This window comes from Halyomorpha halys, unplaced genomic scaffold (genome assembly GCF_000696795.3).
Source record: "Halyomorpha halys isolate HHAL.00 unplaced genomic scaffold, Hhal_1.1 Scaffold2824.1, whole genome shotgun sequence".
Lineage (NCBI taxonomy): Eukaryota > Metazoa > Arthropoda > Insecta > Hemiptera > Pentatomidae > Halyomorpha > Halyomorpha halys.
The window spans coordinates 50,915-74,623 of NW_027108083.1; the positions used below are offsets into that span (position 1 = coordinate 50,915).

General features: G+C 28.9%; 1 protein-coding gene and 1 long non-coding RNA gene across 2 annotated transcripts in view; one reads left to right on the top strand and one right to left on the bottom strand.

Moving 5' to 3' along the window:
- Vps8 (vacuolar protein sorting 8) overlaps positions 1-22,964 on the bottom strand; it is a 26,460-nt gene extending 3,496 nt beyond the window's left edge. Inside the window, exons 1-21 of the mRNA XM_014437569.3 lie at positions 22,591-22,964; positions 22,399-22,515; positions 22,165-22,329; positions 19,450-19,728; positions 19,139-19,357; positions 18,221-18,400; positions 16,896-17,147; positions 15,842-15,976; positions 15,528-15,641; positions 14,572-14,684; positions 13,132-13,291; positions 12,093-12,270; positions 11,331-11,511; positions 10,714-10,852; positions 10,409-10,632; positions 10,129-10,288; positions 9,633-9,757; positions 8,192-8,318; positions 7,991-8,104; positions 6,459-6,585; positions 5,820-5,930 (exon numbers count right to left, since the gene is read on the bottom strand). Coding sequence (XP_014293055.1) covers positions 5,820-5,930; positions 6,459-6,585; positions 7,991-8,104; positions 8,192-8,318; positions 9,633-9,757; positions 10,129-10,288; positions 10,409-10,632; positions 10,714-10,852; positions 11,331-11,511; positions 12,093-12,270; positions 13,132-13,291; positions 14,572-14,684; positions 15,528-15,641; positions 15,842-15,976; positions 16,896-17,147; positions 18,221-18,400; positions 19,139-19,357; positions 19,450-19,728; positions 22,165-22,329; positions 22,399-22,515; positions 22,591-22,656 — 3,286 coding nt within the window. The 5' untranslated portion in view covers positions 22,657-22,964. The remainder of the gene's footprint in view (positions 1-5,819; positions 5,931-6,458; positions 6,586-7,990; positions 8,105-8,191; positions 8,319-9,632; positions 9,758-10,128; positions 10,289-10,408; positions 10,633-10,713; positions 10,853-11,330; positions 11,512-12,092; positions 12,271-13,131; positions 13,292-14,571; positions 14,685-15,527; positions 15,642-15,841; positions 15,977-16,895; positions 17,148-18,220; positions 18,401-19,138; positions 19,358-19,449; positions 19,729-22,164; positions 22,330-22,398; positions 22,516-22,590) is intronic.
- Positions 772-3,223, top strand: LOC106691718 (uncharacterized). The gene is made up of 2 exons (XR_010843174.1): positions 772-1,825; positions 3,085-3,223. It is a non-coding gene; the product is annotated as an uncharacterized lncRNA (long non-coding RNA).
- Positions 22,965-23,709: the final 745 nt, after the last annotated feature.

Sequence of the window (23,709 nt, forward strand, 5' to 3'; positions counted from 1 at the left end):
TATTATTATTAGCTAAGAGGTTATTATTATTATTATTAGCTAAGAGGTTATTATTATTATTATTATTAGCTAAGAGGTTATTATTATTATTATTATTATTATTATTAGCTAAGAGGTTATTATTATTATTATTATTATTATTATTATTAGCTAAGAGGTTATTATTGAGATCTAACATCTTATAAAAAACGGTTTTATTAACATAATTTTAATTTTTTTTTAGTTTGATCAATTATCTCATCCATGATCCTGTTCCTATTGTAAAATACAAGTTCTTATTATACTTTGTGATAAATAACAAATTTTCAACTTCCCATCCTACATTGTTCTAATTAAAACTTGTTAGGTGTTTCAAAATACAACTATTTTTCTTTATCAAGCTCTAAATTAACAAATAACAACCTTTTAGTTTGCATAAGTGCACAACCTACAAAATAAGAACAATAACAAGAACAAAATATTCAGTGATATGTTTTATTTGAGACTAATCACAAATAAAGGTTCTGGAAGGAAGGGAAAACAGGTTTCCCTATCTCTATTTTGAAAATTGAATTATTGGTATTAATGATTTCATAATAAAAAAAAAATTAGATTTTGTGTATTAAATTCATTTTTTCATACTCCCTCAAAGAATGGAAATTTTCATAATGAATCCATTATTACCAATAAGACAATTTAAACAACAAACAAAAAATTCACTTACTTTTTTTCCCCTGACTCTTCAAAAGGTAATTAATTGTGATTAAACTTTTCTTTTTTCAAAACATTCAAGAGTACCTAAGGGTTGTATTCTAATATTTTAACTAAAAAATGATGTGATATAATGAAACTTCGAATAAAAAAAATATCATTAATTTAAAATAAACACTTGATAAACTGGTTGATTAATAATTAAATTGAGACATGTGATTGTATATAGATTATTTCTTAACAATTAACTAAATCATACCCTATTTAATAGAGGTTAGAGTCAAGGTTGGGTATAAACAGTTATTAGAAAATTAGTTTTCTTTAAGAAGAGTTAATAGGAACCTAGTCATACCAAATCGTGGCTTGATAAATAATTGAAAGAGAAGTCCTTAAATGAATAATTAAAATGGCAATACAGAGCAGGTCTATTATAAAACATATCGATGAACAGAATTCAAATGAAAGCAAGACAAAAATTAAAACGAGTGCTGTTAACGGAACCAAGATTAAAATTAAAACTAAAAACTCATCGGACAGCAGCTCAGTCAAAAATAATAACTGTAATGGGAGGGTATATGTAAAAATCGGCGAAGTATTCGGCAGAGATAAAGTAAATCCGGATGAAAAAAAAATACTATCTCCTAAAAAAGGAATAAGTAAGGAAAGAAAAAGTCATCGCAGCGATGACGAAGTCGATTTGATAGCCGAGATGACAGAAAGTGAAAGGAAGCAATGGGTTGAGGACTACCTCAGCCAGCTACCTGAGTTCAATAAGATTGCGGAGCCAGTCTTCAGCGATATCAAACTGAAGGAGAAAGGTGCGGGCGATGCGGATTGTATGACGCCTCTTTACAAAGCTCCTTTACTCAATTACTACAAATCTGACTTCTTCAACAGCCCTTATATAGTAAGCAACATAGTGAACTTTACCCATAAGAACCATTCCTTCAATGAATACCAGGCATGGAAAATAAGAAGGGAAAACTTGAAAATATGTGAAAAAATAAAACACTTAGAAAACAGAAAGTTGTCAGCTGATTACTATCATGCAAAAATAAAAAATAAAAATTATTTTCCAAACAGTAAAGCCAAAAACAGAGCAATAGAGAATAGAAGAATCTATGCAGAAAACATGGTAAACCAACTTTTAACTATTACTTGAAAAATATATTCACTGTCATTCATGATAGATACTTAGTTTTTATAAAATATAAATAGGTTCATTAATCTATAATTCATTTTAAATCACAATTTTTTTTTCATTATCCATTTATAAATATTAAATATTACTTCAACTTTTTATTTAAATACACCATTATTACGTAGGTTGTCAGTAACAAGATAAATAAATTCTAATTGTTCATCTAAAGTGACTCAAATAGGTCTTGTTAATTATATTGGGGGTAAGAGGCTTGCTACCTCCAAATAAACTCACATACTAATTCGGTTTTTAAACTTTATTTTGCCATTTAGTTGATCCCTAAGTTCGTAAAACTAATGGATATGACTTATGTGGTAGAATAGAGAATTCCTGTCGTAAATAATAGATGACTGTAAGTGAACCAATTTTCAGTTCACACCTTGAATATATTTTAGACATGTTGATTTACTATAATACCAGCTCATTCTTGAACTAAAATACACCTCCATTTCATAAAAGATAAACAGTACAACAATATTACAGATACACAATAAAAGCAAATATTTACTGTATCAGAATACTAAGATCTATTCTTGATAGATATTTACATATTTTCAATTTAATTAGATTATGTATTTCCAATTCCAACTTTTTATAAATTATTCTGTCTTGTAAAGTTGTAGAAATATTATTTTGTTTCATAACAAATAAAATATATCAGAAATTTTAGCATCATGGTTTAGATAAGTTCTTTTTTTTTTTCCCGACACAATCCTTTTAAAAATGAAAAAACATATACTGCAGATAAATTTCTGGGCTGAAATAGCCTCATGCCTGTGACCTATCTATGTTTTTACGATTACCACAGATATATCTGTTATTACAGATATTTATATTGATATAACAAATGAGAAATATCGGATAATACAAGATAGTAAAATATGAAATTTAGTTTATTCTTAAAGTTAAAAAATAAAAATTAGTAGAGAAATATCATATATAAGATTAGTCATTAATTAAACTTAAATACTCCTATTTCGATAAGTCAGAATTTATCACTTATTATTATCAATGGCACAGATATGTAACCTATGTTCGATATAACAAACATTAATAATGGAAAAATAGTTTCACAATTTCATAACTATTATCTGTCAATAAATTAATCAAAAACTATCAAATCTTAGATTTGATAACACTACTAATATCTTATCAAAATATGTCACACAATTAAATAAAAACAATATTTACAGATGTTGAAGTATATGATCGATAAGATCAGACGCACACCGAATAAGAAGGCTCCTTGGTATAAACCAGAAAATAGAAAATATATAAAAACTTAAAAAACCATAAAAATAAATAAAAAATAAAATTGATGTCAAAAACTAATGGTTTTCATTAATATACATATATTTATTTATATTTTATCTTTAAATAAAAATAAATTTTTATTATGTAACAAAATAATAATAATACTCTAAAAATAGGTAAGTACCAAATAGAAAAATTTAACAGGTGATAGAGATATTTTATTGAAGAAGCAGGAGAAATCAAAGGTGAAGGCTGTAGTACGGGTTAGGTTGATCGCATAAAGAGAAAGATCCTCAAAAGTATTCTCAGACCGAATAAAGAAAATGAAATGTAGTACTTGTAGTATTTAGGAACCAGTGCCAGGGGAGAACCCTCATCATACTGGAGCGATAATTGATCTGAGACAGGCAGCGATGACAATAACATCATCTGGGGCAAAATGGTCGAGAACTTGCAGTAATGGATGAGATTATTTCAATTAATATTTTTATTTAAAATTACAATTACTGCATACAAAGTTACTTTACCAAGACAGTGTACAATAAATAATACATTAATTCAATTTAATGGAATACTGGATGGTTGCTGATTGACTGTGTGTATCAATGAATATGGTCTGGGTGCGGTCAAATAAAACACATATAGTAAATTGGTGTACTATTTTTATTTGAGCCAATATTTTGCCCCATGTTGCAGGGCTAAAAAATAAAAAAGATACAAACACTTGACAAAGTTACAAAAAATAAAACAGTGGAAAATAACCCCTGTTATTAGTTTTATCTCTTATCTATCTGTTACTATTACCGTTTTCATTTATTGTTTATAACCTTTAATTTTTCTTATTAAATTTTATGTTTCATTGTATACCCCAGTTATTTTCTACTAATTTTTTTTTGTAACTATGGCAAGTGTTTGTATCTTTTTTAGGCCTGAAGAAGCCCTGCAACGTGTGGCGAAACCTTGGCTCAATTAAAATAGTTATTACTATTTGAGTTTTATTTGACCGCACCCAGACCATATTACATTCACAAATTCAATTTAAGTTTACAGATTTACCTATATGGCACCCTGAAAGACTGTTTTTATTATTTATGATAATTCCTAGCTGTTGCTAATTTCAAAATGCAGTTCGTTATATGTGTTGTTTATTTTTCAAAGATGGCTCTACTCACTATAAATAAATATTCTAAAAGTAAGATAAGCCTGGCGGAGAAGGTTAGGAGGGGAAGGTTCCATCTCATTATTTTTGGTTTAATGATCTTGATAGTAAAGTTGCTGTACATAAACCAATACTGGTTATAAGTTAATGTTTAGCAGGCTAGATAAGGAAAACCCTACCAGATGGCAGTTTTTAAGAAAAAACTGAAATGAATGTGAATATTAAGTTACAAAAAATATATAATAACTTATTTATTTCCTATAACTTAACAGCTTAAACTTTGACATTTTTTTTAAATGTAAATCCACCAAACAACTACAATAGCAATAAAAATCAAATAAAAGCTTAAATAACAGTCAGTCAATAATTAGGGCAACTAACTTAGCAGATATTAGCAGCAAAACAAGGAGCCACCAAAACTACTAAATGAATTAGCAGCTGAAAAGAATACAGAAGTTTTTCGATTAATAGTAAATATAATTTATTGTTTTGTTTACTAAATGAGAAATTAAAAATTGAAAACTGATGATATTTTACAGAATATTTGAGTGTAGATTTCTCATTAAAGTAAAATTATAGGTAAGAATGATTATTTTTCTTGCGATGTCATTATTAAACATTAAAAATAACAAAAGTTGCAGTAATAATTTTGGGTATTTATTTCAAATGTTTGACTAAAAAAAATTATCAATGGAAAGTAATTTATTTTAAATAATGTGTGTAAATAACAATTTGCTTATTATAGTAAAATGATTGTTTAATATAACCATTTACATTAAATAATATTAGAAATAAATTGAAAAATAGTCTTCAAATTTGAATAATGTCTACCTATTTATTTTGTTTTCCTCCTATGTCAGAGTTAGTAGACTACTGTACCATTCTCTCTCTCAAAGCCCAATGTAAGTTGCATTTATTGCCTTGATTTCATTTGTATCTTATGTTATATTCTGAATGCCTGTACAAGTAAAAATATGGCACCCATCCATAACACCCAGGTTGCATAGAGGGCAACAACAATAAGATAATCACATAAATTACATAAGTTAGATGCATAATGTATAAGTGTACAGTCTATTGAAAAACAGGTTTTTCAGTTATTGCAATAAAATTATTCCAACTGTTATAATCTTTTTGGTAAGATAAATAGGAAAAAAGGGGTTTTGAGTTTTAAGACACAAGAAATCTTGGAATATTTCAAATTGTTCAAGCATAGTAAAATATAATTACTCCAAGATAAATGTAATCCTAGAGTATATAACGGATTTATTAAAATGAAAAAGAATGTTCTTTAGGAGGGAAATAAATAATAGCAAGGAAGTAAATTGAGGAGAGGTTCGAACCAATTAAAATTATATTGAATTTCCCATAATTCATCTCGTATAAAATGCATAAACAAGAAATAAGAGTTACAGACCAAGAAGAATACACAAGTAATAAGAAATATTACAAAACTCAATAAAAATAACAGTAAAAACATAAAAAATTTAAATAAAGTAATTAGAAATTACTTACCCATAATTAAAGCTCTTAGTTCTCCTAAGGTTCCACGACTATGCTGCATCAACAAATGAAGCTCTGATACCAAATTAAGATCGGCATTATTCAAAACCCTTTGAAGGAGTTCTATAGAAGTAAAAATATATGTTATTTAATATCATATCAAAAAATAAAATTTATTACAGTATAATTTTCAATTTTTCACATATTATAGTTATAGTGACCAATCACTATAAGTCGAGACTGGATTTTTATGCAGCAAAAAACTAAAAAAATGAACAAAAAAAAAAATATGCAAAATTTTGCAGTAAAAATGTTTGGTGAAATTTGGAGCTAGGGGAAAAAATGCAACTACACAAAAAACCGGTCTCTAATTATAAGTAATGATATCGCAACCTAAATTTTTGATTGGCATGAAATATTGAAGGTTGATTTAACTCTGATGTTGAGATAAGTTGGTCAATAAACAATGATGAGAATAAACTTTTACAGGACACTTTTTAAATTAAAAAAACTTGTTTAATGTTGGTCAATCTCGGGTTTCTCTAATTGGAGCAACCATCACACTCATATGACAATTCTCTGTTCCTAGTATTTAAGAAATGCTTCATAAAAATCGGAAAAATACTAAGATGCTAATGAATAATTAATTACCTGTGGAGTTCAACTTGAGAAGGCACATAAGCAAGGGCATCCATGATGTTTTGGAATCTAATACAGTGCTTCCTCGTTGCGCCAGGCTTACAAGCTCTTCAGTCATCCTTTCGGTATCTTTTTCCTCCTGAAAAAATATTAAACACATGAGAAAAAAAAATTGATGAAAATTTCAAGGAATATTTCTAATTACAGTTTGAATAATACAGTTTTTCTAACAACCTATCTCGGTTGAAATGTTTAAATAGTATTTTTATAAATTATTATAAGTTATAAGTTCTGTTCTAAAAAAAACTTAAAAGCTCGAAGATGCCGAATGTAAATGCTACACCAAAATGTATTTTAATCATTTTAAGTTCAGTAGCTTTAATAAAAATATTATTATTGTATCTCAAAATTAAAAAAAAAAAATTAAAAACTAACTCTATTAATAAAACTATTTTTAATTTAATGTATTTTTTAAAGGGTAATTTAACAAAGCTCATATACGTAAGTACGTAACTTAAATATCAAGAAATACCAAATTTTGGAATCCATGTTCTGTAATTTAAATAAAAACAACCGATTGTTTCATCAACAATTTCCTATGAAACCCAATTTACATAATAATACTATACAAAGCTAAATTATATTAATTAGTATAACACATCAAAAATACAATAAGGTATTTGATACCATTTTCATACTACCTAGTCAGATAAACAGGGCCATGAAAAGTATTTCTGGCAGTGAAACATATTTGTTTAAATTAAAATAAAAAATGATAATTATTTGTTTACAGTGGATTAGAACAGGCTGTAGCATATTTCAAAATGTGTCCCAGAAAAAATATTATCATCATGGACAATGAAAACCTCTACTACTGTGGTGGCTTGATAGAGTTAATGGTCTTTTATTTAAATTTTTTTGCATTTTATTATAATCAAACATCATCATCCTTATGAAGTGAGATCTTAAAACTAATATTAAGTAATCCAATAATAAGTAATTTTCTAAAGTTTATTTTATGATTGTCATGGTTGTTTATGTCTTCATTGTAATATCTTTTTGGTAATGAAAATGAATGCCAAAATTTCAGATTAAAATTTTATTAGTAGACTTTGAGATCAAGTTTCGCTTGAAAGTGGTTTTAGTTAAGAGCTAACCCTAGAACATTCTGAATTGTTTTTATGATTGGAGTTCAGTTATTTGTTGAAAATTGGGACCTGAAAAGTCTACGCAATTTGAGGATCATGTATATTAAGTTTTCATAATTATACTAAACTAAACTAAATTATACTAATTAATAATACCCTTTAAAAAGGATATTTCATTCAATAAAATGAAATAAATAACATTATGTAATAATAAATAATATTTACACTTTTATTTTCAAATCTTTAAATCTAAGTGTGCAAAAAAATATTAAAACAAAACTAATTTAAATTATTTTAATGAAAAATAATGTTTTGCTTTAATCTTTCAACAATAAAGTTTATTTTTTAGAACTTTATCTTTCTAATAAATAAAAATCAGGATATAGCAACAAATACATTCTTGATAGCAGTTTGTAGCCTCGAGAGGAGAACATTAAATGCTCCCTGAACATCACCACTCCTTTCGAGCAAGACAGCAGTTACTTCGTCCAAGCCCCGTTCCTGACAGACCTATAATTAAAAGTGAAGCATATATTGATCAAATAATAATTAATCAAATTATCGTGGCAATTAATTTGTACAAACTCAAAACATTACCTTAATAGCTGGATCTAATTCTATATTGTCGTGCGATTTTACGACTTGAAGAACCTTGTGAGGTTCGAATCGACACATAAGGCAGACATATCTGGTCATGTGTTCAGTGTCTAGGTCACTTTCCTCTCTGAAATATCAGAACAATATTCAAAAATGTTACCATTATTCTGATGTAGAGTTAAATCTAATTAAGTTGTAAATTGGAAATGAACTATAAATTAGACAACACAACAACAATGCTGCCCTGCTTAGTTATAAAGCAGTAACCTCAAATAAGCCATTTTCGGAATTTTGAAATCAAAGTGACTAATTAATTAACACAGCCAGGCAGGGGACGGAATCAGGATGAGAGGACCAAATATAACAGTAGAGCTAATCTTCAAGCTACACAGATCTCAATATCCCACAAGCGAATCAAGTTACTTGTAATACTATCCATTACTCTAAGTAATCAATAATCAAAATGGAATACTTACATAACTAAAACAAATTGTAACCCTTTTGGTCAAAACAAATATAATCAATTGTATCATAAATCATACAGAAATAGAGAATAATCTCCCTATTCCACCATGTTTCATTTATTCTTAAATCCATCAAATATACTTAACTCCATAAAATTCAGAACCAGTTATTTAGAAACAACCATCACTGCAGATTTTGATTTATCTCAGACTGCAGTGATTGAAAACCATGACTCCTGCATTAGTGGTAGCCTTTCTTAATACATCCTTAAAATTTTCACTTATAACAAATATTACGCTATAATACTGCACAGAGACGGAATAAGTATTCATGCACCAGAAATAATTAAAAGAAAATTCTTCCCTATCCTTCCTGCTCTCGAAATCTCAGAATTAGGCCCAGACTTGTCTTACCTTTAAAAGATTTACTAATAATGAGTATAACAGTATTTGAAAAATAAGTTTAACTATATGAAGCAAAATTGATAAAGTGACTAAAACTGGAAATTGGCGTAACTGCATATTTACAAAGCAAATGCCAGTTAATTACAGAGCATTCTTCAATTATATGCTTTATCGATAACGGAGACTGACAGGTTTGGTATATAGGTTGGTCCTCTTTTGTGATTAAGTGGAGGTGTGTTAATTTGGAATGTCCTATCCTTACTCTTGCAACAACCACTTCTTCTCTTCTGTTTCCCCTTATGGCACTTGTCCACTTCTGTGTGTTTCTTTTTTTAACATTTCTTAATGGAACGGGAACAAATTAGGGTATGTTCATAAACAAACAAACAGAAAAGGGAACTGATACTCTTCTTAAAGGAACAATTACATTGATACTGATCAATCAATCAATGAGGTGACTCTCTGGACATCCTCTGAAAATATTTTATATTTCGTGCTAATCAATAACAGCAAAGATGAGCTGCAATTAAAAATAATAAATTATTTTAATTACTACAAAAACTATATCTTACATCATGCCTTGAAGGAATGGATAAAGTTGTTCTTCAGAAAGTTTTGGAATAATATCTGAAATAGACTCTGGGATGTGCCTTACTAATAGTTGTCCAGTTTTTTTAGCATCAATTTTTAACAATGCCTGCAAAATGACATAGAAATTAAATAACTTAAAATTAAAACATAAAAATCTATGTTGTAATGTGTATACAACAAATAATCTATGTTGTAAATTTTATACAACTACAACAGTGTTGGGCAATTATATTTGAACAAAATAAGTAATGATGATAATTTCAGTTTAACTAATAACTGTAATTGTGGACCATTATTACAATTAAAGTGGTTCATCAAGGAGTTGAAATTACTGATACAGTAATTTTAATTGTAATTATTTATAGCCCAAAACTGAATAACAAATAAATAACAGATTTAGCCCAAAGTAGCCGGCAATAATGATACTGTAATAATCATAAAATAAAAACTACTCTACAGTTGTTAGATAATACCCACATCCAAATTCTCGGGTTCTAAAATTCCCATATCATGCTTATGAGGAGACTGCTCGATGAAGGAAAAGATATGCTCCCTCTTATTTGGATCGGCAAGCTGACTCTTCAGCACTTCGCTGAAATCACCACGCCTCTCGTGGATGACAGAGCACACCTGATAACTGGTAAAAATCATGACTAATCTCGTGAAGAAGCATGGTAAAAACAATAGGAAAAATAACATTACACAAGTTGAGACTTTAACCAGGATTATAAAAAATAATTTAATATAGAATGCTCACAAATTTGCTGATTTAGCGAATTCTAAAAGAATGTCATGTTCGAGACAAGAGAGGGCTCCAGATAGAAATAGCTGCAATAAAGCTGACTCCCTTTCCACAGCAGGTACTTCTTCCTCAGTGACTAGTCTCGACACTGTATCCGTATACAAAGAGGCTTCCATTCTAAGCGATCTCCCGACAGTGGAGCTACGGAGAGTTGTAAGTGCTCTTGCGATATCAGTACACTAGAAGAACAAACAATAAACTGATAAAATATGGTAGTAGGTCTATTATTCAGTCGAATATATAAGTGATAAAGAACATACCCTAAAACTGGTTCCATCGGACATCACTTGGATTATTATGTCAACAAGGCGCTGTTTCATGGTCATAGATAAACCAGTATCGGAAAAAGCTATTACAAGAGCATTTAAGAACTCCCGACTATCGAATTCTAGAAGTGTCCTGTAATCAAAAAATAATTTTTAATGCAAAAATGAAATATAAAAGGTATTATAAAAAAATTATCACTATAATTTAAATGGATATACAGCGGATCCTTGCTATTGCTATGATTTCATACATGCGTATAAGGGATGCCATTAAATAGTTTTTGAAAATAATCATCCAAAATTATTAAGATAAAATGAGAATATGTACATTCAGAAAATAGTCGGATGATGAGGCTCGAACTCTGAAATTTGATAAGTTTTTTTGAAATATGATTTAATTCAATAAACCAAATAATGGAAGTAAATTTCACCAATAAAATTTAATGTCCTTAGTAAAGAGTTGAAAAGCGCACATTCACCAAATGAATGTCTCTATCTGCTAAGCTACTCTATTCCTCGTTTAATATTTTATTGGATTTTAAACAAATGAGAGATAACTTTAAGAATACAGCTCCATATAGAGTGATTTAATAAATGAATATATTAAATACCTAATATAAGGGAAAGGAGGTTCGTCATCGGGAGCCGACAAGCTGTGCTGGCTAGCCATCGCTCTGACGACTTGAGCCCGCTCGCCTTTCTCCTCTCCGAGACTTCCCGATAGGCAAGAGGCAACATACACTAACAGCAAGTTTCCGAGTCTCCTACATTCACTGCTAGCTGAACCTTCACCTAAAGAGGAATATTAAAAAGTAATTTTTTTTTTAAAAAGTGTAAATATCTTTTAAGAAAGAAACTTACACAAAATATTAATTTAAAACTATTCCATCAGTCTCAGCAACTAAGCAACCTTAAATTGACTGTGGTTAATTACTTATTTGAGTAAAAGCGTTGATGCTAAATCAGTGCAATCTCTTGAAGATTGATACAAGGGTGTAATTTCCCCTCTGATCTTGTATAAACCAAGGAATGTTAAAATCTTACCAACAGCCCTAGAGTTAATCAAGAGGCATATTAAATTTCCATACTTGAAGTATCAAACCAATCTCCTATATCAGATCTCAAAAACAGTACGCTATCAACAATAAGGTCAACAACCAGCTTTATATTAGCCACTCATTGATTGTTTTGGAATTAATTTGTTTTTTAAATAATGAATGCACCACTGATTGAGGGAAAGGAAAACAAGAGGAAATTCCACTCAACTAACAATATTAAGTTAAAAATATAGATACATAAAAAGTGAAAAATAAAAACTTTAATTTTGATTAGACTATACCTAGATGAGCTGATGTGCTATTAAAGTAACCTACTTGTTAGGAAGGACTTGAGCTTTGGGACCAGCTCGATAATAGGACTAGTATAATCACTCATTGCTCTATTCCAAACTGATATCAATGCTGAGTAGAGGTTCTGTTTCTTGCACAACTTAATGACCTGTTCGATATCTAAGCAGGTTACTTCTACCCTCTGGATGCATTCCTCCAGGACCTAAAGCAGGTAAATATTTATTAATTATATTAGAATCAAAGCGTTGAATAATTGAATGATTAGAACAATTCTTCAAAGAATAGACTAACTATAATAAGAAGAAGAATTTATAAGGAAGTTCATGAATAAACTTCATAAGGAAGCACATGTGTTTTAGGGCAGGATATATAAGAAGAATAATCATTAAGCATGATAACGAAGTATAACCTATCAGCTAATTAAGTAGCTGAGCTACTAATCAGGCCAAATATATCTATAAATAAATAGATGAATTTTAATAACAGAGTAAAAATGAAAATGAAAAACATTTTAGTTTAACCCTTTTCAAATGAGTTTTCTCGTACCCATTTATTGTTGGTAATTTTTTCAAATTACATTGAAATTACTCATTTCTGATAACAAATATGTCTAATATTTTTAGAAATGTACTTATTTATAACTCTAAAACTTTTTGAACATATTTAAACTTAATTATATTGAAAAAAAAGAATATTTTAAAATTATTTACAATGTCTCTTAATATTAAAAATATCTACATTAATTATTTGTTCATAAAGTTAAAATAATCACAACTAAACTTATTTCAACTAAATTATATATAAAATATTAAAAATAAATTATATATTAATGGGAATTTTTAGAGGAACCAGATTTTTTCATCATTATTTTTCAATTGAGAATTAAAAATCTCCAGTAGAAGAAAAAAAAAATTAAATTAAAATTGCTAAAAAATAGAAATGCTCAGAGGATAATATATTTGAGGAATTTGCAATAACAAACAAACAAAAAACAACATAATATGTAACCTGAGGTTGCCTCGAGGGAACTATAATAAGATAGAGAATTATACTTTGTACTTACATCCCAAGCCTGCTTGTTTTGTTGAAAAGAAACCAGCCTCTGCATTATTTCAGGAGGTAATTGGATCAATTTTCCTTCCAATATCGCAGCTTCCATCGATTCTAAAAATAACGATCTCCCATCGTTCAATCCATTCCACAACTTATCAAAGATCAGATCTCTAGAAACAATATTATTCAAATTTTCAAAATCAGAGTTCTACCAGTTAATAAGGAAATTAAACTTTGTCAAGGTGCTAAAAAGACTAAACCAAGAAAATATAAAATTTACAATACATCATACTAACAGGTTAAAGTATGTAAATAATATAATAGGATATACATGTTTGTTTTGATTATTACTTTCACTTATTATAGATGGAATATATAGTAAGAAGTGTTGCAGTTATGAAAAATTTCAAAATTGAGTTTTTGATAGAAAAACATGTTTTGAGATCTTCTGAGTCCAAAAAAAGCTAGTCTTGCAAAATGTTCTGTGAATGAACAACCTAGATCAAAAATGAAAAGCCGTACAAAATCTATCTAGGGCATGTAAGTGCCAAGGAAGTGAAGGCAACTTAATTGATAAAATCCACTGACCGGATATGCAACTTAATAGAAACGATTTTAAAATTTTCTTTGTTTTCTCAAAAATTACTCTAATGATTTTGATTAAACTTGGTATGCCAACATAGAATGGAATGGACTTTTAGGTCAGATAGGTCTTAGCCTCATCGAAATAGTTTGACATAGCTTAAATATTTATTTTCCAAAAATCTTCTAAATTACCTTTAATTTTATTTATTGAAAAAGTTTTTTTTTTTTTTTTAATTTTTTCGTATTAGCAATATCAAACCTTGGAAAAATACACTGGATTACTTTACTCACTATCCTATAATTACACTGTAATCATCAAATTATAGAAAATTATTTTATGATTTTATATCTCTAAATAGTAAATAATAAATATTGCTCCAACAGATGCTGAATTATGATTATACTCAAATAAACGACACCCTGAATAATGGGGAAGAAAAAAAAATTAAAGGCATGATTTTGTGTTGTTAATTCACATGAAAATGAGAAAATTGTAATTAAAAATTGAAAACAATTTACAATTGTATTACAATAATTTATTCTAAAATTGTTAAACAGAGATGAATATGACGCTGGAAACCAAAAGTTGCTCTCTCAAAATGCAGTAATAAAAAAATATGATATGAGACTCTTAGGAGGTAATTCACCTGAATAATAAGTAAAAATTGAAACATATCACTTACTACAATATAATATTTTAAACTGTTATTTTCATTAGAAGGATAAAAAAACATTTTAATAAATTCTTTAGAAAGTATCACAGTTTCAAATGAACTCTAGAAGTGGATTAAAATTCAAATGTAAATAGTAAAATTATAGGATTACAAAACTACAAGTAAGTTTAATAATAATTTTAGAGTTTTACTTTTGGTCTAGATCAAGACAATATTCAATGACAAGTGGAATGGCCTCACATAAGTTAACTTCTAGATCATCAGCTAATATGTTATCGATAAACTTCGAAAGTGTATCCACAACCTGAAAAATAAATAAAACAGCCATAAATTTCATAAATAAAACACAATACTTATTACTGTAAAATACAAAATAACATTAATAAGGATTAGTGAACAATAAAGAAATAGCAGAAATAAATCAAAGAATTATATTTAATGGATAAAATAAGAGTAAAACTAAGAGCCAACATTTCAGTGAATTCAGACATCTTCAGGACTATCCACTCATTCTTTTTATTCTATAATTAGTGTTTATTTCTCTGGATTTATATGCTATATAGGATGCAATTAATAACAAATTTTTGTTTGTTATGGAAGTTTATTTATAAAGAAGATGTGAAAACATATTTTAGTTTTGAAGATAACTACATCTTATGAATAATTGGTTGAAAAATTTGATTTGACAAGAAAAACTACACGCTTTTGTATATGTATCATCCAAAAATGACCTAATCGTCTTTATTTAAATAAATCCTCAGATCTTAACTAACACATGTAAGCATTCAATTGGAACATCAAGGAATCAATTTTTTCTCTATATTAGATCTTTGAATTATATTGTATCATTTATGACAAGAGGAGTTGGTGACAATCGGGCTTGCTAAAACAAACTATCTAGAGTGATTAGTTGAATTAAGACGTATTAATTGATTTGTAATTTAATTTATGTTATAAAAGCTTGTATACAATATATAACCATTTCTAAGCCCAGAATTGATTTTTGCTGTCAGGTATTTTTATACTACTACTTTGATGACAGAGTTAATCTTAATAAGGGAAAAATTATATCTCACAAACTAAATAATATATATTCATTATGAATAACTAAAATAATTGACAAATATACCTATATTTAAATAACTACCTTTTCTTTAACCAACATCCGACGAACTTCCCTAGTCCCTTTTAATCCTAGAACTGCTTTTTCTCGTTCTTCATAGAAATTCATTCCAAGCTTTAATGCCTCTTCAAACCTATTCTACAAAACAGAAATGGCTACAATTAACAAAATACTACTGAAGTTGTTAAATAAATATAGTTTATTAGTAATAACAGAAATTGATTCAAAGAAAAACAATGACTGCGCTAAGGCTTATATTTATTTTAAATAAACAAGATTGAAGGTTAAACAGTTAATAAATAAATTTCTAAAACATATATTTTAAATAAATATATTACCGCTTTAATTAAGCTGTCTATCCTCTCACACCAGAATCTAATTGAAATAACATGAAGTGCTCTTGACTCAAGTAATAGAAGCTGATTTCCAAAGCTAGATATTGAGTTGTAACATGCTTTTTTCCCAGCCAGAGCCTGGAAACAATTATGAGAAATTTTCCAACTGTTGAAAGAAAACTGATATTTGGATTAACACAATCTTATCAGGTAATCAACTTTTGATTTTTATGTTATTTACAGTATTTTTATTCTTTCCATTAACCATATAAGAGAGGGAGGTAAAAGTGGAATAAGTACATTTAGGTCTTAACTTGAAAAAAATACCTTTATTCTCTCTATAAACAAATTACCAAAAATGAAACATAGAAAATAAAAACAATAATATTTACAACTATAAAAAACAAAAAAAAAAAAACTAGAGTTCCATATTTTTTTTCCTTTCATATATCAGTATAAAGAAATATATTTAAATAAATCCTATTGGGTCTCATTTGCGTTGGTTAGAAAGGGTATAAGTGATAAATGTGTTTTGAACAATTTTTAAAACATAAATTTGTTTAATAAGAAGAAATAGTATTAGGTTCAAGATTTATGAATAGATTATCAATTTTAAATAATTGTTTCATAAAATAAGATAAATTTTATAGTTTTTAGATTTCCAAAGTTTTGATTAGACAGGTTAGTTGATACATAGATAAAAGCCATAGTTTCCATAACAAATGATGATATCAATTTAAGAAAATTAATGAATGGATCAATATTTTTAATATACCCATATGTGTCTTATTAAACAATATTAATAATTATCCATAAAATAAATGTATATTCTTTGACTTCCGAGTTAAAAATCAATATAAACAGAATTTAATTTTAATTTTTATTTTATACTGGACTAGTCTAATAAATTTCATGAATGATACAGTAGGATCAATAATCTAAGTCATCAGTATACCAGTTTTATCCAAAATAAATAGGTAACTTCAAAGTACCATTCGGTTGGTCTTTGAATGAGTACATTTCCTTATTGGTACAGAATCAGAAATGTGACACTTACCATTGCTTTGCTGACGTTCCCTCCAGTACAGGCTCCCTCAAATGCAAAAGAATTAAAAACTACTCCTATAGCGGAAAGGTCAGCAACTTGAAGCTCGGCTTTTGTCCTCACATCGACTAAATGCAACATGGATTCAGTATCCAACACGGCTATGGTCCTTGGGCTGAGCCAGTGGCAAGCCATTGCTGAATAGTTCAAGGTTAATCCATGAAGTCCATGGCACGAGAGGCGCCCTGATCTTTCAACGCTCACCTGTAAACACAGTTCATTTTAAGAAATACAGGTTAATTGAACTATTAGTTCTATTATCATATGAATAATTATCATATATTATGATTATATCATATATTGCTGCGTTCATGAAATATAAGTGATTTATTAATTTTTGCTTATTAAAACAATTAGTAAACCGTATACAGGTTGGAATTAATCGACTTCATTCTAAATCACAGATATCAAAAAGTAGCAGGTATAATAAAATGTAACAAATATTAAGTATTAATATAATAAATAGTATGAAGGGTCCAGAAGAAAATAGTATCACTCTATCTTTTGGAATTAGATATTTTAGCTCTAAAAGGGACGAATGAAATAGTTTATACAGTTCTTTAGAAAAACAGTCAAAATGTCTAGTTTTTAAACAAGAAAGAATATCAGTTTTGGGGGAAATAAATGAATCTTAATTTTTTCTCTTTAAAAATTTTGAAAAAATGGAACTGGTTTTTCACTGGACCTTCAACAACAGATTGTTCCAGATGTTCCTTGATGCACCATGTAATGCTATAAATTACAGCTACATTTTTATTTAGTTTAGTGAAAATTTTCAAATAAAATATGGCAACTTAACTTAATTAATTTTTTACTTATTATTTGTGAGTATTTATTTAACTTGATGTGACTAAATTTTAATATTAGATGCAGTGAAATTTTTCTTTATGGACCCTTGTAGTTACTAAGGCGACAAGTCCTTAGAATGATACTTACATTTTTTTTTTAAATATTATAGAAATCTCACAGTTGTTTTTTTTATAATTATGAGGTATTACAGCTTAACTGAAGATATGTAAATAATTCTTAAAGTAATAGTTTCAAGTAGGATGGGGATACAGTGGGTGGTTAGTAGTTGTTAAAAGTTACAATAAAATTAAGATAAAAATCAGCAATATTGAAAATTGGCATTAAATATGAAAGTAATTTATAGGTGCAACCTATTATAAAAACAAATGTAATATAGATTCATGCTATTGTATATTAAACCATCCCATCATCGGTTAGAATTTTTACTTAGAGAGTATAATCATAATCAATTAGTATAATCAAAATACCTGGTAGAAAAAGATTGATTCATGTCTCGCAACTGCAAGCACCGGATCCATCACACGCGTGCTATCAGCCACTTGTATAACAACAAACTGCCAGGACAGCAGTGGTAGCGTCGTAGCCACAGAACGTAAGCTCTGTGTGAACAGCAGTCTTGTCCCTGGTCTTAGACTAATCAGCAACACCTGAAAGAGTAATTAATAAATTAATTAAAGGATAGTATTTTTTTTTCATTAGCAGTGATAACAAGAAGTCTAGAACCACAAATTATGAGTGACTAAACCACTAATCAGTAGATCTCAAAATTCTAAATAGTTCTGTGAGAAAGACTGTCCATGTAATAAGGGCAGTATTGATAAATGTTACTATGAAAAACCTCACTACAGTTCTCCTTCAATCGTTTACCATTAGATTCTCTTAACAGAATTTTAGTGTTATAAATGCTCTTTTAATAAAAAGGAATACTTAGAAAATGATTATTTAGCTAAGAGAAGCTAGAGGTGTGCACTCAAAGAAAACCTTCAGTAAGTCCTTCCTTAGAAGTCCCAAAGGCTCTTGTTTAGGTATCCCCTACCTTTTGTAAATACTGACTCCAAATAAATTGTTGAAATCTCACATCAACCTTCACAGGAAAAAAAAATTGGCACAAAATTTATATTTCTTTATAACAGATTTTAAACTGTTGTAAATTCAATTTTTGAAAAGGTTATTACCATCCAGATGCTCTTACAAGCTTTCAATTTTACTATAAAATGATGTAATCCACCTAGATTCCAAATATATAATATCAGCGAGTTTGGTGATCCCTGCACTAGGTCATTTGAATGTTCAGAAGGAACTCATCATGGCATAATTAAGGTCAGTGTAATTTGTCTACAAAATACAAAATTATTGGTTTAATAGATGAAGATGAGTTAACTTACTTTCGACAAAGTTGCAACTGCAACAAGCAGTGATCCAGCTAATGGATGAGTTGGAAGTTTATTTAAGAGAAGAGGTTCAACGGCAACAACTTCGCCCCTGCTGCCAGAGAATATACACCTTGAATCCCATGACCTGACTCCCAACACCCTCTTGAGAGATATTTCAAAAACTGAGCCACCAGAGTCAGAGAGTAGAGCAAGAGAAGGAATATCTGTAAACTTCATGAAAAGTATAAATAATAATAATTTTTATACATAAATAATTTTGTTAAATGAAATATACAAAAAAGAATAGCTTATAAAATCCTTACTTTAACATGTAGCACAGCAGTTGAAAGTGTATGAGACTCAGGTGAAATAACCCTTAGAACTTTAGCATCAGCTGTATCAAGCATGAGAACAAGACCAAGGGCATAGCCTGCTAAAAGCCTCGTGGAGTCTGTGTTGATAGCAATGGCTGTGACTGGTCCATCTTCAGGCTGATTGTGTGTCCACCGATGCTTTTGGGATTTCTCATAACAAAGAATCGCTCCTGTAGATGTCCCGATTCCAATGAGACAACCAACAGCCATAGCGGTGCAGTCACCTTCCTGCAATATGAATTTATATAAGATAAAGTAATCATGACATACCATTTCACAGAAAATTTGAATTTTGAGGCCAAGCATATTTGGAACAGATCTCAGATGCCTAAATACTAAAAGTTGATGGTTTGGTTCAGCACAGCAGCCAAACTTTTTAAAGAAAGAATTATTGGTACTTACGTATTAACACCACTGCAGCCGAAATTCTGCTAATGAGCCAATAAACAGTCATATTGTTGTTCGCTTAGAGCAACTTTGCTGTTTTCACACAGCAATCTTCTTGTTCGTACTCGCATGAAGTTATCTTTGGTTTTGTTGTTTCCTTGTTTTTTACTGATGTTTTACCCCATTTTTTAATGTTACAAAAATGTGTATTTGGGATTTGCCAAAAACAGAACTAGATGTAATTTTATTTCTTCAGAAGCGAAATATATTACCTAAAAAACGTACATGTAGCAATTCCCATGACATAAAACTATATTTTGGTAAACGTGACTTTTGGAAATTTAATTGAAGACAGTGTAATCAGCAAGTGGGATTTAAAAAAGACACCTGGCTTGAGTTGAGCAGAATTCCATTTTGTTCAGCTTTAAGATTCATATACTGCTAGTGCGAGGAGCTGACATCAGTTAAATTTTGTGAAAAGCAGCTTGCTTTATCGAATAAAACTGTTATAGACTAGAATAATTACATGTGTGAATTATCTATCTTGGATATGGAAAATAAATTAAACAAGAAGATAAGTGAACCAAATTGCATTTAAAATTGATGAAAGTTTGTTTTCTAAACGTAAAAATAATTATGATGAGTTCATATGACAACAGCATCAGATGCAAGAACATAGAGACTGTTTTGAATCTATATTAAATTTCATATCGGCTCATTTTCCACCGAAATCTGATTGACTACTTTACATAAATAAAATGTTTTGATTTTACATAAAGTTTTTTATTCTATAATTTGTTGCAAAAACTTTAGGTTTAGATAGGCGCATTAGCAGAATTTTAGCTGCGGTGGCGTTAATACGTAAGTATTGAATCATTTTTGTGTTTTGAAGTCCTGAGTGACTTCTGGTTAGTATAGACATCTGATTTCAACTCTATTTATGCTCTTGATGTAAGATAGCTTCTGAAAAGCAAATTCTTTCTCTAAGTATGCTTGAACTTAATTGACCTTAACATTTATAAGAAAACAGTTGAAGAGCACAATATTAGACCAAAAAAAATTAATTTATTGAAATATGAAGGATTTGAAATTAATGAAAAACAAAATGTGATATACGGAAAACAAACATAATGCATAATTCAGTCATTAATAACTTCCCGGTATATTAATGTTACCAAGACATCTATATAACAATCACATCAATTTTTAACAAAAATATTAGAGGTAAATAGATATCCTTCATACATAAGCATGTACTCAATACCAATTAAAATCTTTTCTGGAGGGTACGGAAAAAAAATATCAACAAAAATGTTAGCCAAAACCTTCTGTAGCTTGATTATTTATTAATTAAATTAATGAGTAGCTAAAGATAAAAGCTAGGAAAACTGTACAATAAAAAACATTGATTTTTTATTTATACATCATTGTAAACCTCAAAAAAGGTTCCAACTCGTGAGATCAAAAAAGAATGAAGCTTTTCAAGGTAATTAATGAAAATCAACATCCAATGAAGGTTTGTAAGATAACTATTATTTCAAACAATCCTGTCAATACAATACTATAGTATAGGAATAGTATGAGAATACATTAAAAGCGAAACAAAAATCAGAGCTTATGGTGTACAATAGTTTTAAAACAACATATTTCACAAAAACATAACAAGATATTTCACTTATTAAGGAAATTATAATTTATGAACGTATAATCCAATAATGTAATAAATTGAAATGTGTAACAGCTACCACAAATTTTAGCAAAGAACAAAAAAAAAAAAAAATTAAAAAAGCCTACAGTAAACAAGTTTAGCCATTTTTTAATCAGGAATATTTTGGTACAATTTGCAAAAATATGTAAATATATCATGAATAGGACATTTTTATATTATATTCAGATATCATATTATATACAATCAGCAACAACATTTTAGAACGTAAAACTATATTATTTACACATATAAAATTCTATTAATATCACTTTATGAGGGCTTATCATCTATGAGCTCAAGATAAAATAACAGAACTACAGATGGAGCAAATTATCAAAAACATATCAAACTGAATAATAGTAAAATAACACATTAAAACACAATAAAGGAGCAATGGACACACAATACTAATTAATGTAATTAATTTAACTTAAATCATGCTCAAAAAACCTTGATTATTGATAAAACAATCACTAGTTTTATTCTACTTAAGGGTATATACCAAAAATATCACTTGAACAAATATTACACCAAAAACATGGAATTAACACAAAACATATTCTACTCACTCCTGAAAGTTGTAAATGTGAAGAAACGACTTTGAGAACAACATGTCGCAAAATATTCGGTAGAGGGTCAAGCTTTTTGTGAGTGAAAATAGAATTTGGTCCTTTACTCCCAACACTACTGACTGAACCCGTTTCACCTTTGTCATCAAAACCTGGGTTCAGCAGCTGTAAAGAAGGTAATGTAAGTGGGTGTACATGAATGACAAAGTATCATGCAAGAAAACAAAATCATACTTCTTGGTTTAAATAATTAGGAATATCATCTTCGCTTATCACAGATTCATCATCATTTATGTTGGTTTTGACCAATGTTTTCTCAGCAGGCGGTAGTGTGAAATCCTTGTCATCAAGCTGAAGTAATTTATAAGACAGATAATGAATAATGGTAAAAATTTATTAAGTGTAATTTAATAGTTCCTTTAGTACCTCAGCAATATCCAGATCTAGATCTGGCACTGATGAGCCTGATTCAACATCTCCATTAGAACTCATTATCTTTACTTTGAAATTTAAGTAAATACTAACTGTAAAATCTTCTAATTCCACGTCCCATTTCCTTCCTTCTCAGACAACCCTGAAAACAAACTGAAAAGCCGAAAAGGGCGCAAAAATACATCACAAGAGCATCTTATAACAAAACAGTTAACTCCCAAGGCGCTATCAACTTCAGCTGATATGTGCGAGCAGTGTTGTCAGCCCGGCGTCTTCAAATCGCCAGGTCCGAATACAGCCATATCTTTCCTTTCTTTTTATCCTTTCTTTCACAAAATCTATTTCATTCAATTACAATAGCAGTTTATAATATTATTTATGATGATCGTTCAATGTATTCAGTTTTAAAAGCGCAATATACTAAGTATTCTAGCAGTGTAATCAACCATCGCGTGCTCTGAATGTAATGATAAAAGTAATGTATGCCTAATCATGAACTATATTTTTTAAAATTAAGATGCTATATGAAGCTATAGTTGACTATTTGTTTAATTAACATTTATCTCAATTAGACACTGCGTAACAGAGTTTCTTTTTTTTTTTTAACTGTTACTTCAGTAATTTTCTCCAAAGAAAAATTGCGTAAGTCGCTGCTTTTCTTGAATAGTGGCACATCTGTCAACAAAAAAAAAATATTTTATTTTTTATTTGAATTATTTCTTATATTGTACCGCAGACCAGCGGTTCCCAAACTTATTTCGAACCTTACCTCTCAAATTTTCTTCAATTTTGTAGGTATTCTAGTCTTGCTTAGCTTTTGTTGAAAATATCGCATTCGACACTCTATTTGTATTAAATAATAGTGTAAAGGTACCGCCATTTACCTATTTCTTACCAAAAGGATTTTGCCATTTTCCTACTAGTACCAAAAGGGTTCCACTGCAAAAAAAAAAAAAAAATTGAAAACCACTATTGTAAAGAAAGTAACCCCTGTCTACGGTTAAATCTTTGGAATAGGTCCATTTTAAAATAAAACCATTTTTTTTTTTTTTTTTGTGTGTGACTTGTCACTAATGAAGCAAAGCAACAATGTGTCCTCTGCTATCATATTTA